This window comes from Corvus kubaryi, unplaced genomic scaffold, assembly GCF_017639235.1.
Source record: "Corvus kubaryi isolate FWS band 111438036 unplaced genomic scaffold, C.kubaryi_AGA036_p1.0 74, whole genome shotgun sequence".
Taxonomy (NCBI): Eukaryota; Metazoa; Chordata; class Aves; order Passeriformes; family Corvidae; genus Corvus; species Corvus kubaryi.
This window is the reverse complement of record NW_024582061.1, coordinates 1,375,083-1,389,562: the sequence shown is the minus strand read 5'-3', so window position 1 is coordinate 1,389,562 and position 14,480 is coordinate 1,375,083. Positions and strand designations below refer to the sequence as shown.

General features: G+C 46.6%; 1 protein-coding gene across 4 annotated transcripts in view; it reads left to right on the top strand.

Annotated features, from left to right (window-relative positions):
* WNT7B (Wnt family member 7B) overlaps positions 1-14,480 on the top strand; it is a 94,569-nt gene that overhangs the window by 6,817 nt on the left and 73,272 nt on the right. The window contains exon 1 of one of the 4 annotated variants that reach the window (XM_042051014.1): positions 99-588. The exons of 1 other annotated variant lie outside the window; for it this stretch is intronic. In XM_042051014.1, coding sequence (XP_041906948.1) covers positions 506-588 — 83 coding nt within the window. In that variant the 5' untranslated portion in view covers positions 99-505. Of the gene's footprint in view, positions 1-98; positions 589-722; positions 834-951; positions 1,185-14,480 lie in introns of those variants that run through there. 2 more of the 4 variants (XM_042051018.1, XM_042051017.1) reach the window with 2 other exon arrangements.

Below are 14,480 nucleotides of genomic sequence, written 5' to 3'. Positions count from 1 at the left end.
AAAAAAAAAAAAAAAAAAAAAAAAAAAAAAAAAAAAAAAAGAGAGGGAGAGAAAAAAAGTAGGCGGATTGCAGTGACTGACTGCCCAATGGCAGCCCCGGGTCTCAGGAGAGTTACAGAGAGAGAGAGGGAGAGAGAGAGGCACTTTCTGCCATCCAAATCCCTTAAACCATCCTCATTCCAACACAAGAACCCACTGTAACAACTTCCAACCACTGAGACATGACAGGCAGGAGCCCAGAGGCAGCAGCAACAGCGAGAGCAGCAGCAGCAGCAGCAGCACACATTCTGCACAGGGAGCAGCATTAGCACCAGGGGAATACTACACACAACAATACAAACAAACAAACAAACAAACAGACAAAGCCCCCCCAAGCCCAAGGGACTGGATTCCAACTCAGATTCAAGCCACAGCTGACACCAAAAAGGGTGGGGAATTACGACCAGGGGGGGCCAGAAAGGAATAACCAAGGAAGCGAACTCAAGAGTGTAAACGGGATTCAGCCATGATCCTTTTTTCATCTCGCAGTGTGTTACTCTCAGTGTATTACCCTCAGATTTTCCTCATCCTTACCAGTGGGAGTTACCTGTAAGTGATCCAGATTTTTTTTTTTTTCAAATACTGTTTGCAATGCCCCCGCTAGCAGCTACCTAGGGGCAATGCGCAGAGCGAGCAGAGGGAGCCGGGAGAAGCCAGCACGGGCGGCAGCTCCGTGCGGTGCGTGGTGGTGAGGATGGTGGTGGTGGTGGCGGCGGAGGAGGAGGAGATGCTGTGCTGGTGGCGGTGCTGGCGCTGCTGGTCGGACCCCGCCGGGGGAAGGGACGCACCGCCAGGTAACTCCCGGGGCTGCCCCGCCGGGGAGGCCGGGGCCCGGCGTGCCCGCAGCGGGGGCGGCGCACCTGGGAGGGCGGCGGGGCAACGGGACGCGGAGCGGCCGGCGTCTCCCCTGGGGACTCCGACCCCGACTCCTCCTCCTGCCAAACCGGAGATGGGCATTGCTTCGCGCCCGTCGGGGGAAGGCTGTTTGTGTGCGGAGATCCCGGGGAGCGCGGGGCTGCCGCAGCCGGCGGCGAGCGCCCAACCCCGAGGCGCTCGTCGACCGGCTGCTTTCGCTCCGGAGGGATCTCCAGTCCCGCAGTTAGAGCTGGCTCCAGGACCTTTTCCTTGCGAGGAAGGGGGTGGAGGTAGGGGTGGGGGAAATGAGAGTCGGTGGGTGGGACTGCGAGGAATTTCGGTCTCTTTTTAAAATATCTGTATCTGTATCTATCGTTGCGGTGGATAAGACGCGGCTGGGCTAGTCCGCGCGGGCTGCGGAGAGAGTGTCCGCCGTCGCTCTCCTGCAGGTCTCCCGGCAGGTCTCTGCGCCCGCCGGCCGCCGCGTTAGGGTGGCGGGGGTGGTGAGCCGGGGTCCCCGCGCCGGCCGGAGGGGAGCCGGGCCCGTCCGGGGCTGCAGCCGGAGTCCGGAGGGGCTGCCGGGGAACTGTCAAGGGCTTCTGCTCTCCTGCACTCCGGAGGAGACCCGACCGCGCCGCGGGGCAGCCGTGCGGAGAGGAGGGCGCTAGGGGCGGCAGGTACCCGGCGGAGGGAGCCGGTTTAAAATCGGGGAGCCTTCTCCCTCCCTTGAGCAGCTCCCCAGTCCCGGGGGTACGGCAAGAGTCTCGGTGCCGGAACGCGGGGATCGGGCCCGGGAGAGCTCTGGGGCGGTTCGGAGCCTGCCCAGGCTGCCGGGGCTGCGGCAGAGGGGTTCACCTCTGTCGGTGATGGGGAATCCCACCTAGGCATCCCCGGTCCCGCATTTATCTCGGCTGCCGGGGCCGGATGGATTTCCCTACTCTCCCACCCCCATGCCGACCTCAGTTTTTTGTGCCCCGACGGATGCAAATTTGAGGTCCTATCCCTGAACTATATGTGGATTAATATGTATGTGGGGTTTTTTCTCTGTAAGCGTGCACAGGAACACATGCACATAAACAAGTACGTGTGTTCCTCTGTGTGTGTGTCCATCTATTTTCTGTGGGCTATGGAAAAAACATATCCCACCGCTATGGGAGAAAAGTAGGAATAAACACAGCCATAAAAAGAAACTAAAAGCCTATTTCTGCATTCTTAATTCTTAATGAAATGCACATGTCTTGGCCACCGATTTTTAAAAGCACTTAGATTTATGGAAGCACGTTAGATCAATTCAGCCAGAGCCGCCTGTTTCTGTTCACAGGAGGGATATGTCTGCTGCGTAGGTGACCAATAGCTTGTAAAAAAGCTTGCCGTGCTATCTTTAGTTGGTTGGTTTGTTTTATTTATTTATTTTTTTTTTAGACAGGAGGAAGGAGTCGTAATAAATAAATAAATACACCCTTTTAATATAAGCGTAGCCATATTTTTCTCAAAACCGTAGGAAATTACTATCCTACCAAGTTTTCCTTCTATAAATAGTTCAAATCTTAAAACAAAAGTTTTCAACCGCACACCAGATGCTGGGATGCTGGCGGTTTCCCTTGCTGTGTGACATAATTATAAGGTCCGAAAGCAAAAGCTATAGAAGTATAATAATAATACTAAGGCGACTGCTGAGGGGAAACACAAGGGAAGCAATGCCTGCTTTATTTAAAGCCAACTGCTTGGGGATCTTTTGAGCGCTGCCCCGCGACAATGAGAAGTTGTGGTGGATAAATAATGCTCTCTCGCCTTTCCCTGGGCCGTCCCCAGTTCATCCCCTCCGCTGCAGGTCACTCGGAGCTGGACCCGCGGAGCCGCAGCGGAGGTGCCTATTGCAGCCCAGCAGAGCAGAAGCGAAAGGGATCAGGAGGTGAAACCCAACAAAGCGGAGCCCCAAAGCGACGCGCACCTCCCTCCATCCATCACTCCGGAGGGACGGAGCAGGCTGCTTTCCCGGGGAGAAAGCAGCGCGCGGGGCCAAGGGGGACAGGGTGCCTGGGACCCGAACCCCCCGTTTCCCCTCCACGCCACCCCTGGCCCCAGCCCCCGGCCACACTTGCTCCGTCTCCGCTGTGTCCCCCCCATCCTTCCCGCAGAGCGGGAGCAGCGGCGGGAGAGCTGGGCGGGCTGCGGTGCTTCGCCTCACTCCTTGTAGGAAGTGAAAAGAAAGAGGAGTTATTTCAGTGCTTAATGGAGAGCAGCCTATTGAACTTGTGGTGTTTGTCTGGTGTATAAATATACTTCTCTGGCTTACTAATGGTAGCTTTTGAAGATTAAAGCATAGTAGAGCCTGTTGGAGCATTATCTACCGGTGTCTGTTTCTGCTACCTTCGCTCTCCGGACTCCGGAGGGAAGGATGCTTCCCAAGCTGCTATTTAGTGAGCTCTCAGGGACTGTCAATGGTTACGGTAATTTTCCCCGAGATATCTATCATCTTTTGGCTATGGGAACGACTCATTGGCTTCTGCATTGCTGCTCCTTCAGGGATAGAGGGGGCGAGTTTCAGCGGGCGAGCAAACGGAGTGCGGGGTGTCCGTGCTCAGTCACTCTTGGTGCGGGGAATGCAGGCCGGGGGCGATGGGATGCTGCCCTGTTATTCTGCGACAAAACCTGTCAAGGAGAAATCCCATCGTCATGAAATGGGGTTTTCAGAATGGATAAGGCAATGGTGAAATGAAATGAAACGGGCACCACACCTCAGTGTCTGGTGTGCAATATCTGGGAAGAAAGTTAAATTTTAGTCAACTACTTCCAAAATTAAAGAACCAACTCCTTTATAAAATTGATTTCTATATTGTAAGTGTGCTATCTGATAAAGTAATCTTCTTCAGCGTGCTTGCCTGGTAGCCTTTGGCCTGCTGAGGCACTGTGAACATTTTTACAACCAGAAGAAATGTGTCTGACTCTCTGAAAAAGAAAACTGACTGTGGCTCCAATAGTGGATGCATTTTAATGCTGGATATATTTTGGTAATCCAATTCAATATTTAAAGTATAAGGCTGCCATTAAATAATATTGGTGTAATTAGTATAAATATCTAAATGCCAGGATTATGTAGAACACTGCCACTGTTTCTTGCAGTGCATGTGGGAGTGTGCATGTGTCTGTACACATACACATATTTAGCTGCTTTTAAAGGTGGTGCACATCCATTTTCCATTGGTGCTCCCCTTTCACTGTTCATCTTCTTTAGGGCTGGATGCATTCACCAGCAACGTGAGAGTCGGTTCTTAAGAAGTTTATTTCGGGGATTATCTGCTGGCACATAGACACAGTTAATTCAGTTATTTGCTATAAAGTGATTTGGAATAATTCATAAGAGAGAGTGTGTGTATGTAGTAATAGCAGCACAAATCTCCAAAGCAGATATGTTTTCTAACACCATAACACAACAAATCATTTATATTGGTGAGTTGATGTCACTGCTTGGTTAGGAAATGTAGAGAAAGAAAAATCCTCTGCATGTTTTGCATTTGTTCTGCTGGTTCTTCCACATCCTTACAATTCCGTATCCTTAACAACAGGGCTTCTTCACACTTGTGGGAAGCAGATTAGAAGGAATGCAGATTGTTCGTATGCCTACAGGAAAGTGGTCATGCCTAATCCATAAAGATTAGGACTGCTGGAGAGAGTCCCTGGAGTTTGCCTCCTAATCTGTCAGTGCCGGAGGGAGCTGCACAGGCAGAGAACAGCCCAGCTGCTCTGTGAGGCAGAGCCTTCAAGGGGACAGTGGGCACAGCTTCACCTGCAATGCCAGCCAGTGTGATTGATGCTCCCACTTTAGCTGGTGCAGTCAGGGTTACACAGGCCTGGCCCACTCTTCTAATCCTGGTTAGATCAGGGCAGGATTAAGCTGACTGTTACGGGAATGGGTTTGTCTCTGGCTCAGTCACTGAGCTGCATGTAAATCCATCATTTCCCTGCTTTTACACCTTGTACATTTTATAACTGAGACTTTAGGGCAAGCTTGCTCTCTTAGCCTCTAGTTATGCAGTATACAATGCCCAAGGAGAGTGCTGTTGAGATCCTTAGATTCTCCTTTGACGTGGTACTGTAATAATGATCCTCTCTAAGAGGATTTGGAATAGGACTTCCTTCCACTTTACCATCCCTCGGCGATGTATTCGCTTATAGGCAGAACAGGTGAATCCAAAGGGTATCAAGTATTTTCAGGCTCATCTAAAGCTAATGCTTTTGCTCAGCAGAAAAGATAAAAGATATTTTTATGCTGAACCGCCATAAGCTTGGCTTACCTGCCTAAGACAGGATATTTCCATGTATTGAAGCAGCTACACAAAGACAGGAGAATAATTGTGGTATGATTTCTTGGTAGCTCTAGAAGGTAAAGTCCAGCATTTCACTGTGAGACCCAGAATAAAATTCCCTGTCTAAAACCAGAGAGCTCTGGTAAATCTGTGGCTGGCCACTCCTCTCCCTGCCAAGGTGTAGCTCAAGCACTCAAATCCTGAATATCCTTGAATCCAAATGCATTTGGATGAAGACAACTCTCTCAATCCTTTGAAACAATCAGGTTCCAGAAATTAGATGTTTAGCATGCCTTGAAATTGAAAAAAAAAAATTACTTTAGAAATTATAAGGAAAGGTGACAGCACCCAGAATGTGTAGGACGACAGCATGGAATTAGTACATATGTTGGGTTACTAACATAATATAAAAAGTGGGTACAAAGCAATATGAAATATTCAGATGAATAGGTAAGATTGAATAGAGATATGTTTGCGTATTAAACACCCAACAAGGCTAGACCTCAGAAGAGAGTTTAAAGAGCTAAACAAAATGACCTGCAATTATACAGTTAGACTGACAAACACCTTTTTTGCAATGGGAAAAACATACCATGTGTACCTGGCAATATAGCATGCTGAGGGTAGAACGGTGTCATGGGCTTTCTCAGTGCACAGGACTGTGTAACTGGGGCTGAAATGCACAGAGCCTCCTAACCCCAAAACACGGTTTAACCCTCTAGTCCTCCCAAGTTACCCCAAGCAACAAAAACCTGGGACCAGCTGTAGATCAAAGGAGCTCTACAGTCGTGCCGACACCATGCATTACAGAGCTGGTTAATGTTGCAAGCCCAATTTCTTCAGCCCACAACCTTTGCATGTTGTTTTACCCTCAGTGGACTCTCACTGGCGCCTTTCATGGCTGCTGGCAAAGCACATCTACCTGTTAATTACCTGACAGATAAGTTTTTGCAACTCCAGGTTCGCCTGTCTGCTTGGTTCTTCTCATTATTTTTGCTCTTTCCCCCTTGATGCTCCACTGCCCTTCTGTAGAGCATCTCTCCTGCCTACCCCAGGTCTGTAACTTGCGTAGTGTTACAGTAAAACTCTACATGGAAGGGTTCTGTGAAAACCAGACAGGCCTCTCTCCGTGAGAACCATGACTGAAAAGCAAAATCTCCATGACTTTTTTGTTCTGGAATTGTGCCATGCACATGTGAATACCCTGTCAATGAGCTGAAGAAACTTGTCACCAAAAGCTTCAGGATTACAAGCCCAGAATTATGTAGGAGGATAAGAAAGTCCAGGAGTGTAGGCGCAGGAGTACTCTGGAAGAAAAGACAAGGAAGGCATGTTTCTGGAGAATGTCTTTCAGTCTTTTAAGGGTTATTAGAACCCTCTCCTCTTTTACTGTCCCTTCAATCCTCCCCCAAATGTAGAAGGATATATTTTCTCTCCATTGTGGAGAGTTGTGCAGGACTTGCTCTTTACTTCTTGCCAAGACAATTCCTATGTATTTGTATTTGCTATAACACATGCCTAAGGAACATATACTGCTCTAGCAAAAATGGAAAGAAATTCTAGATATAGAGACCTAAATATTTGCTCAGTAAGTTTTCCTATCCATATGCATTTCTATGACTTTTCCCTTTCATTACTGCCAACATGTTTTTAGGACAAAACTTTAGATAACACGTTGAGTTGTTTTTTCTATGCTTTCCTCTTGGGCTTTCTTTCTAAAAGTCAGTTTTCCGGATGGAGCTGAAAGTTCACTGCCTTGTTCAGTTCTAATGGAGTATGGGCATGTTTTCTGAAGTTAAGATAGTTAAGGCCAAGAGTTGCTCTTCACATAAAAACATCTTTCTTCCACTAGGAGCTGACAGCAAGATGATTATCACCTACTAATTATTTTACAGCAAATCATAGTTTCTCTAGAAGATCTCAAGACAGAGTAAATCAGAGTGTTATTGTATCTTGTTTTCCTGGAAATAATTTTAATAGCACGTACAGTTTGTACCCGTATCGCTGTTACGGTTTTGAACATTTATTTTTGTTTCAGTGGATCAGATTTCCCTTAAAAAAGGATAAACTTCACGTTTATGCAAAAATCCCACTTAATCATCATGTTGACAGTCTTTGTTTCAGCTCTTTGTCCAAGGTCAGAAATCACCCTGAGTTTCTAATAAGGAGAAAAAGGACATCCAGTGGCACAGCAAGTGTGCAAGTGAGGGTGGAAGTGAGGGTCAGGTGTTTGATAGGTGGAAGAAGAATTTCCCCCATGTAGCGGCACCAAGTTCACTGGTTCCTGCACATTCCAAATGTTTTATTTGGAGTACAGCCACACTGTTACTAGGCAGTGGCACCACTTTCAAACCTGATGGAACTCTGTGGACGTTACTGGCAGATTTGTGATGCAAAAGTAATACTGGCAAGTTGCATCTCACCTGCACGTACTTGGAATGCACAACCGAAGGCATTTGAAATAATTTCATTCTGGATGGCCATCACTGTGTAGCATTTTAGCAAGCTCTTATATCTTGTCCTTTAAGCACTAAGGACCTAAGGCTTCTCTCCTCTGAGGCCATATCCACAGCTCAGCAAGCTAATAAAGCAGGAGTGACTCTGCTGCAGTCAATGGAGTGACTCAGTGCAATCAAGAAGAGTACCAAACAGAAAGTCAGCACCAGCCTTGTTCTTACAGTATCCTTTTGAATGCAGCCTTGGCACAGGCTCCCATTTTATGCAATTTATAGGGAATCTGGCCATAGTTCACAAGAACATACAGCGAAGACAATATTGATAGGAGGCCATGCCAGACAAACCCCAAAATCAGTTCCACGGGCCACTGAAAGAATCATGGCCTTTGGAATCAGCAAGGCCAGACGTAAGTCCAAAACCTTATTTAATTTTTTGAGGGGAAAAGCACATCAAAAACCTTGCAGCATTTGCTGTTGCGTGAGAGGTATAGCAGAGCATCCCAGGCTTCAAAGCTGGAAGTAAGCATAAGCCAGAAAGATATAAACCACTATCTGCATGCAATAAGGCCTGGGAAATGTTTTGAGTTGTATCTAATTTAAAATCTTAAAGTGCTGCAGTACTGGGACTGGATATCATATCCACCTTCCTAGTCTGGCTGAAGTGAGACATAATTATCAAATGTGACTACTATTTAATAATAGTTTCTTTCATTCAAGGATTGTAAGTCAATTAATCCTACCAGTATTCAAGTGAATTTGGCAAGGATCATTTCCCTCACTGCTGGGGTAGAATGCAGCAGCTGCTGTGCAGCACCCAGCAGAGCTGTATGGACATGCAGGACCAGCACCAGTCCTGACATTCCTGGCAGCAAGGCAGGAAAGCATCTGAAAAAGCCCAAGCACATCTCTAATTGATCTGGACCCTAGCCAGGGCCAGTCTCTCTAAACATTGCACTTTCCCATGGTGGATTTCACTCTGTGTTGAAGACAGGAACAGTCCGAGACTGGGCTAGTGTCTGAGATGCTGAATAGCAGTATCGTGACTTCTGCCTGCCTCAGTTTCCCACAGCTTTAATAGGGCAATAACAGCACTGGCAAGACTTGAAGGTAGGGGAGGGGCAGGAGAGCAAGAGCTGCCACAGCATTTTGGAAAGAGAAAATGCAGCGTAAGTGCTGCGTCATTACTTTCAGTGACTCTGACCACAAGCAGCAAAGACGGCGCGATTGCGTCTCATCCGAAACACGGCATCACCGTCGCCCTCTTCACCACCATGCCAAGCATGCCCTCGGGGAGAGGTCGGGGAAAGGGCTGCTCACCAAAGTCATGAGCGTCATTTCTGACAGTGCCTTCTCCTTCCCTGGGAGCCAGACAGCCACTGTGGGCAGTGTGACACAAGACTTGGCCTCAGAGAGCTGCTGGCCTTGGGGTATGAGGTGGCCGCTGGCATGCTGGGCATCAGGCAGGACATGGTTAAGGGAGTGCTGAAGGGAATGGCCACATCTCTCATGACTCCTTTGGCTGCTCGCCAGGGAGCCATGTGACTCCTTGGTCAAAAGAGTCCTCTCAACCATGAGACACTTTTTTTCCCCCTCTGGTTGTACCTTTTCTTTTCTGAAGTTAAAAGAAAACAAAACATACCCACAAAACTTTCCACATTAAAGTTATATTGTAGTCTGATGACTCAGGGTGAGAGATTCAAGGGGAATGAAGAGGAAGGGAAACATTCCTGAATCAGATCTGTTGTGCTGAGCCTTACAGAAAAGGATGATTTTGCTGGATGGAGAACAGCTCTGCTGCAGCACAGTGAGCAAGAAGCAAAGGATGGGACTTAAATCCCTTCCCTGCTGCTGTGGACTACTGCTAAATCTCTCAGGGTAGTTTCAAACCCAGTGGACTTTGACGCTATCGAGAGGGCTGAGGGTGGAAGCGCAAATAAATATGGCCTCATCTGATTCACAGTAAATTACTTGTTCTCCACTCCCATGGCCTAAAGAGTACATCAACTAGCTTTACGGTTTTTGCTTAGCTTTTTTTTATTGGCACTGCCCACGATAATTAGATTGGCACATCCCTAGTAGACTCCCTGGAGTCTTTTATTCCTCTGCCTCCTCTGTCTCTGGGGAGCTTTGCCCAGGGTAGGTGCTTCTGAGGGGAGGGATGGGGTCAGGTTATTGTTGTTAATGTCACTCTGGTTATGTTGTAAAAGATGTATCAAAGAGGAAGTTCTTGCACTATGACCTAAAGGTCATCAGACTCTGGATTAGGCTAATCTCTAAAAATTTGTTCCCCAGACAGATCCTTTTGACCGAGAGTAACTTACCTCTAGGCATGGAGCTTTGTCATGTGTTTTATGATCTTCATTGTTCCAGAGAAGCTCCACAGCCCTGGCAGAGGTTTGTTCTGTCTTCTCTTGCTGGGCCATGATCCACTAATTGTTGTGTTGAGGTTAGGCTTCACACCTTGAACTAAGGATGAAAGAGAGCAGGGAAGATGAGCAGGACTTGCATGCAGTGGTGATGTGAGCAGCACAGCCTCACCCGGACACATGCTGTCGATTTTGAAGTCAGTATGCTGTTTTCATGGTCACAGCACTTTGGAAGTCATACAGTCTACATCTCACTGTGCCTTTGTCCTCTCTTAGGAGCAAAAGGGCAAAACATTTTGAAAATTGCCAGCCAAGAAATTTTCCAGGCCTGTTAGTCTCTTTGGGACTCTTGCAGGCTGCACTGAGTGGTTGGAAAGGCTGTGGATGGAGAGTGCAAGTTCAGGGATGTCCATGAGCCAGTAACACAGAATGCAAGCTGTGCCAGGGGTGTGGAGGTGCAGGACAGGATTTAGAAACAACAGCTTGCTCCTTCCTTTGTAATCCCCAAATGCAGACATGCTTCTGAGCAGAGCCAAGGTAGCCTCTTGGTGTAAATACTCACTTTTAAGGAATGCACTTAAAACAAGCATGTGTGGCTGGCCCTGTGTGCTCCTCTCCTCTCCCCACCCCAGCTAGGCAGTGTGCTAAAGCCAGTTCCTTAGCAACAAGACTTGGCAGGTGGCACCTGATGATGTAATTGTGCCCCTGGGCCATTAGGAGTCATGAGGTGCAGCCAGATGCTCCTGATCTGTCCATGGGTGTGATTTTTTGTCAAGTGTCGTCTTACTGCAATTAGGAAATTTGTTCAGTTTGGGTCAAGTACTTCTGTTAGGGTGCTCTTCACACCTAACATGTGTTGGCATGAGAGAAATGTGTGGACGTCCAGGGCTGAGGGGTGTTCCTCCAACTAACAGGGAAGAGATCCTACTTCTCACCACTTTGATCTCCACTTATTTCCAAATCCGGACTTTCCCTTCAGAAAGACGCACTAACCTGAGCATTGATTCAGGTGCAAATAATGAAGTGGCTCCCTTGGACAAGATGCTCCATTTTGTATGTAAGAGATGAGGAAACTTCTAAGAGTTTGCCACTTTTGCTTCCTGGGATTTCCATTTTGCAATAAGGTCTTTTAATTCTTAAATGTATGAGGGCCATGCTGCAGGGGAGATCAAATGACAGTTCCTTTTTGCAGTTTGAAAACACCTTTCTGTTCCAGGCTTTCTTGCCTTGCTGTCTTGGTGTGGAAGCTAGGGGTTGAATCAGTCACACCTTCATATTAAAGACTTGGTGTAGCAAAGTCCAACAGACAGTGACGTGTTCTGGCTATCATGGAGGTGAGTAGAAAAGGGGGGCCTCCAGTGAATTGCGGAGTTTGTTCTCTGTGTCTTTCCTTGGGCAGAGCTGTCGGTGCCTGCCATGTTTGCTGCAGTGCTGTAGGAGATAAGAAATGAGGTAGTCAAGAAGTGGCTTAAAGTGCTCCCAAGTCTTGCTTCAACTTTGGGGAAGCCTTTCCTGACAGTGTGCAGGAAAGCTCTTCCAGCATTGCCTGCTTGACCTGCAAGCAGGGGAGGACGGCTCTGTGTCTTGGAAGCACATGCAAGACCAGTGCTATTTTCCCTACTCACAGCCAGCTAGGTACTGCCTAAAGTTGAACTTTAAACTTTGGTTCCACCCAAACGTTGCCTGAATAACTTCAGGATTTAGCTCACAGAATTTTGTTAGGAGAGTGCTGTTTTTTGGAAAGAGAAACTGGTGCATTTTACCTCTCCAAAATTGAAAACCAACTTTCAGCACTAGCCAAAGTCCCGCTTTTCTTTGTATTGCCCAGACAGGATTATTTGAGGTGTATCAGATATTTTCTTACATGATAGTTGCCATTGTACACCTAATTAGAAATCAGCTTTAGCCTTCTGACAACAGCTGGCACAGATTATGTACACTCTAAGACATCTTGTGAGATAATTAAAGTGTTTACTGAAAACATAGAGCAAAAGGAATGTTTCTCAAAGCAGAGCCACTTTACAGGTTGGTTGTGTGCGTTTTGTTAAATGCAGCCCAGGCATAACTACCCTGATTTGGATGAATTCCCCAGAAATTAATCTGGTGCCATATTTTTTGAGAAAAAAATCCTGAAATTCTTTCAGTTTCTGGCTCCTTTTTAAATTAAACAGATGTATATGAATATACTGCTTGTGAAGGGTGCCTGAATCACAGCCCTGAAAAATGAATTCCTCTTCTTACCCACAAAACCAGCACAGCACAAGCAGAGGGTGTGTGAGCTTCCCCACTCCACCCCATCCTCATGTCTCATCCATGACCTAGAGGGGCAACCTCTAGCTAGGCATAAGCGGGTGGCTCAGTCTCTGTACTTATTTAATCCTTGGCCAACCTGCCAAGGCTGCCAAAGAGGGTGCCAATTGTGGTGGTGGTTTCTGTGATGTGGATAGTCATCCACTGGGAACTGGATTAAGACCATCAACTCATTTCAAATACTCTAGGCCACAAAGCTTCTGCCAACCAGTAACCATTTGTTTGGTCACTACCGACTTGGGTCATGTTTGGATCAGCGATGAAAGGCTCCATATCCCAATACCAAGCCCCTGAGCCATACAGTTTCCCAGAATAATTTTTTAAAAAGAGGAAAACATTATTCTTTGTCCTAGATTCTACTTTGATCTGCTGATTTTTAATGTGCATATTGGCACTTTAAGATACATAATTTTCATTACTTGATTGTAGAGGGCTTAGATGATGGGAAGGATTTTGGAAGATGGCAGGTGGCAGACCCATGTGGTGTGATCCGAAATAAGCTCTCCGAGATAGTGTCTACACACTCTGGAACCCCAGCTTACATTATGTTTTAACCTATAATTGATTTTGCACCTTCAAATTTATCTTACAATCCCTCAGGAGAAAAACTGCCATTAAAATTGAAGATCAGATTCTCCATTGCTCTTGTTCTTTCAGAGATACCTAGTTGTGTGTCAGATCTGGTAACATTTCCAGCAGCTGTTTATATTGTCAGTGGCCCCGGCTGAACCCACCACAGATCTCTGTGCATGCCCACTAGCACCCTGAGTTGTTGGGAGTGATTTGTTTCTCAGATACTGCAGAACTGCAGGAGGCAGAGAGTAAATATTTTCGCTCAAATCGTATGGCCCAGCAGGGCAGGAACTGGAATGGAGTTCCAGCTTGACCCCCAAACCATAAGCCCTTCTCTTCTGCACACCTGATAGTGGAGTTAGGGGCAGCTGAAATAGTTTTGTTGGTAATAAATAGTATTGCCTCCTGGGCTGTAGCTCTTGCCCAGAAGAGACCCAGCCCAGAGAACACCAAAGGTGAGCAGCACATTTTCAGCATGCCGAATGAAAGATTCTGGCCTTCCTCAGGTAATACATAACCATGCAGTGTTGCCACCAGCTCTCCCTTGAGATGAAGCAGTTCCTGAAGGGTAACTGGTTTTGTTTTTCTGGGGGTAATTTACACTGAAGCTAGCATGAGGGCACTACTTCAATTGCTTTAGTTCCTTGGAACAGTGACTCACCTGTCTCTTTCTTCCCTAATTACACACGGAAGTGACGTGTGCTGGGATAACAAAGGAGTGACTGTTAAGATGATAGAGAATTCTGAGCAAATCCATTACAGCTATGGATATTCTGAAGCAACGAACAGAGGAAAAAATGATGGTATTTATTGATGGTATTGTGAGGCTGTGGTAGAACCTGCTTTCTCTCACACAGGTGAAGTGTCAGAGGCATCTTACCAGTCGTATATTAGTCTTGGACTGTGAAACATCTATTTTGGATTTCCTTTTCTTTTGTTAAAAAGAAAAGGAAAAGATTTTATTTTATGTATCCTCGTGCTGTGAAGAAGTTATCCCTGTTAAGAGAAATAGAGGAAGATAAAGAGTAGGGAAGAAATTGTGCTTAAACAATTATATGTAGCCATATAGATATGCATAGAAATAATAATTCTTTAATTTTTTTAAAACTAAGTGTGTCTCTTCTCTCTTTCTCTGCTTATTTGGAGCCCTTTGCATATAGTTTCTCTTTCCAGTGTAGAAGCTTCCCTTTCAGTAACAGCTGAGGCTTAAGTTCATGGAGAGCTGGAAGCATACAGGCTTTGGAGAGCTTGTAGTTACATCATATATTTAAACAGACCATGTCACACACGTAGAAAACACAGGATATACACAGTGCCCAGCACCCTTGTATGTTCCCTGAGTACAAAGGGATTCCAAGACATGCTTAACTCTTTCCTGAAGCAAGCTCTAAATTTGGGTGGCATGTCTCAAGTTTACGTTTTCCCTTCCAAACCCATTAAAAGTGAGCCAAAAATGTACCTTGTCAGAGAAATCTCACTTTGGGACACCCGAGTTTATGTAAGTAAGTCAGATTTTGCCTTTCAGCCTGTTGGCTGCGTGTGAAGACCAAGCTTACCATCCTAGGAGTTTTGAG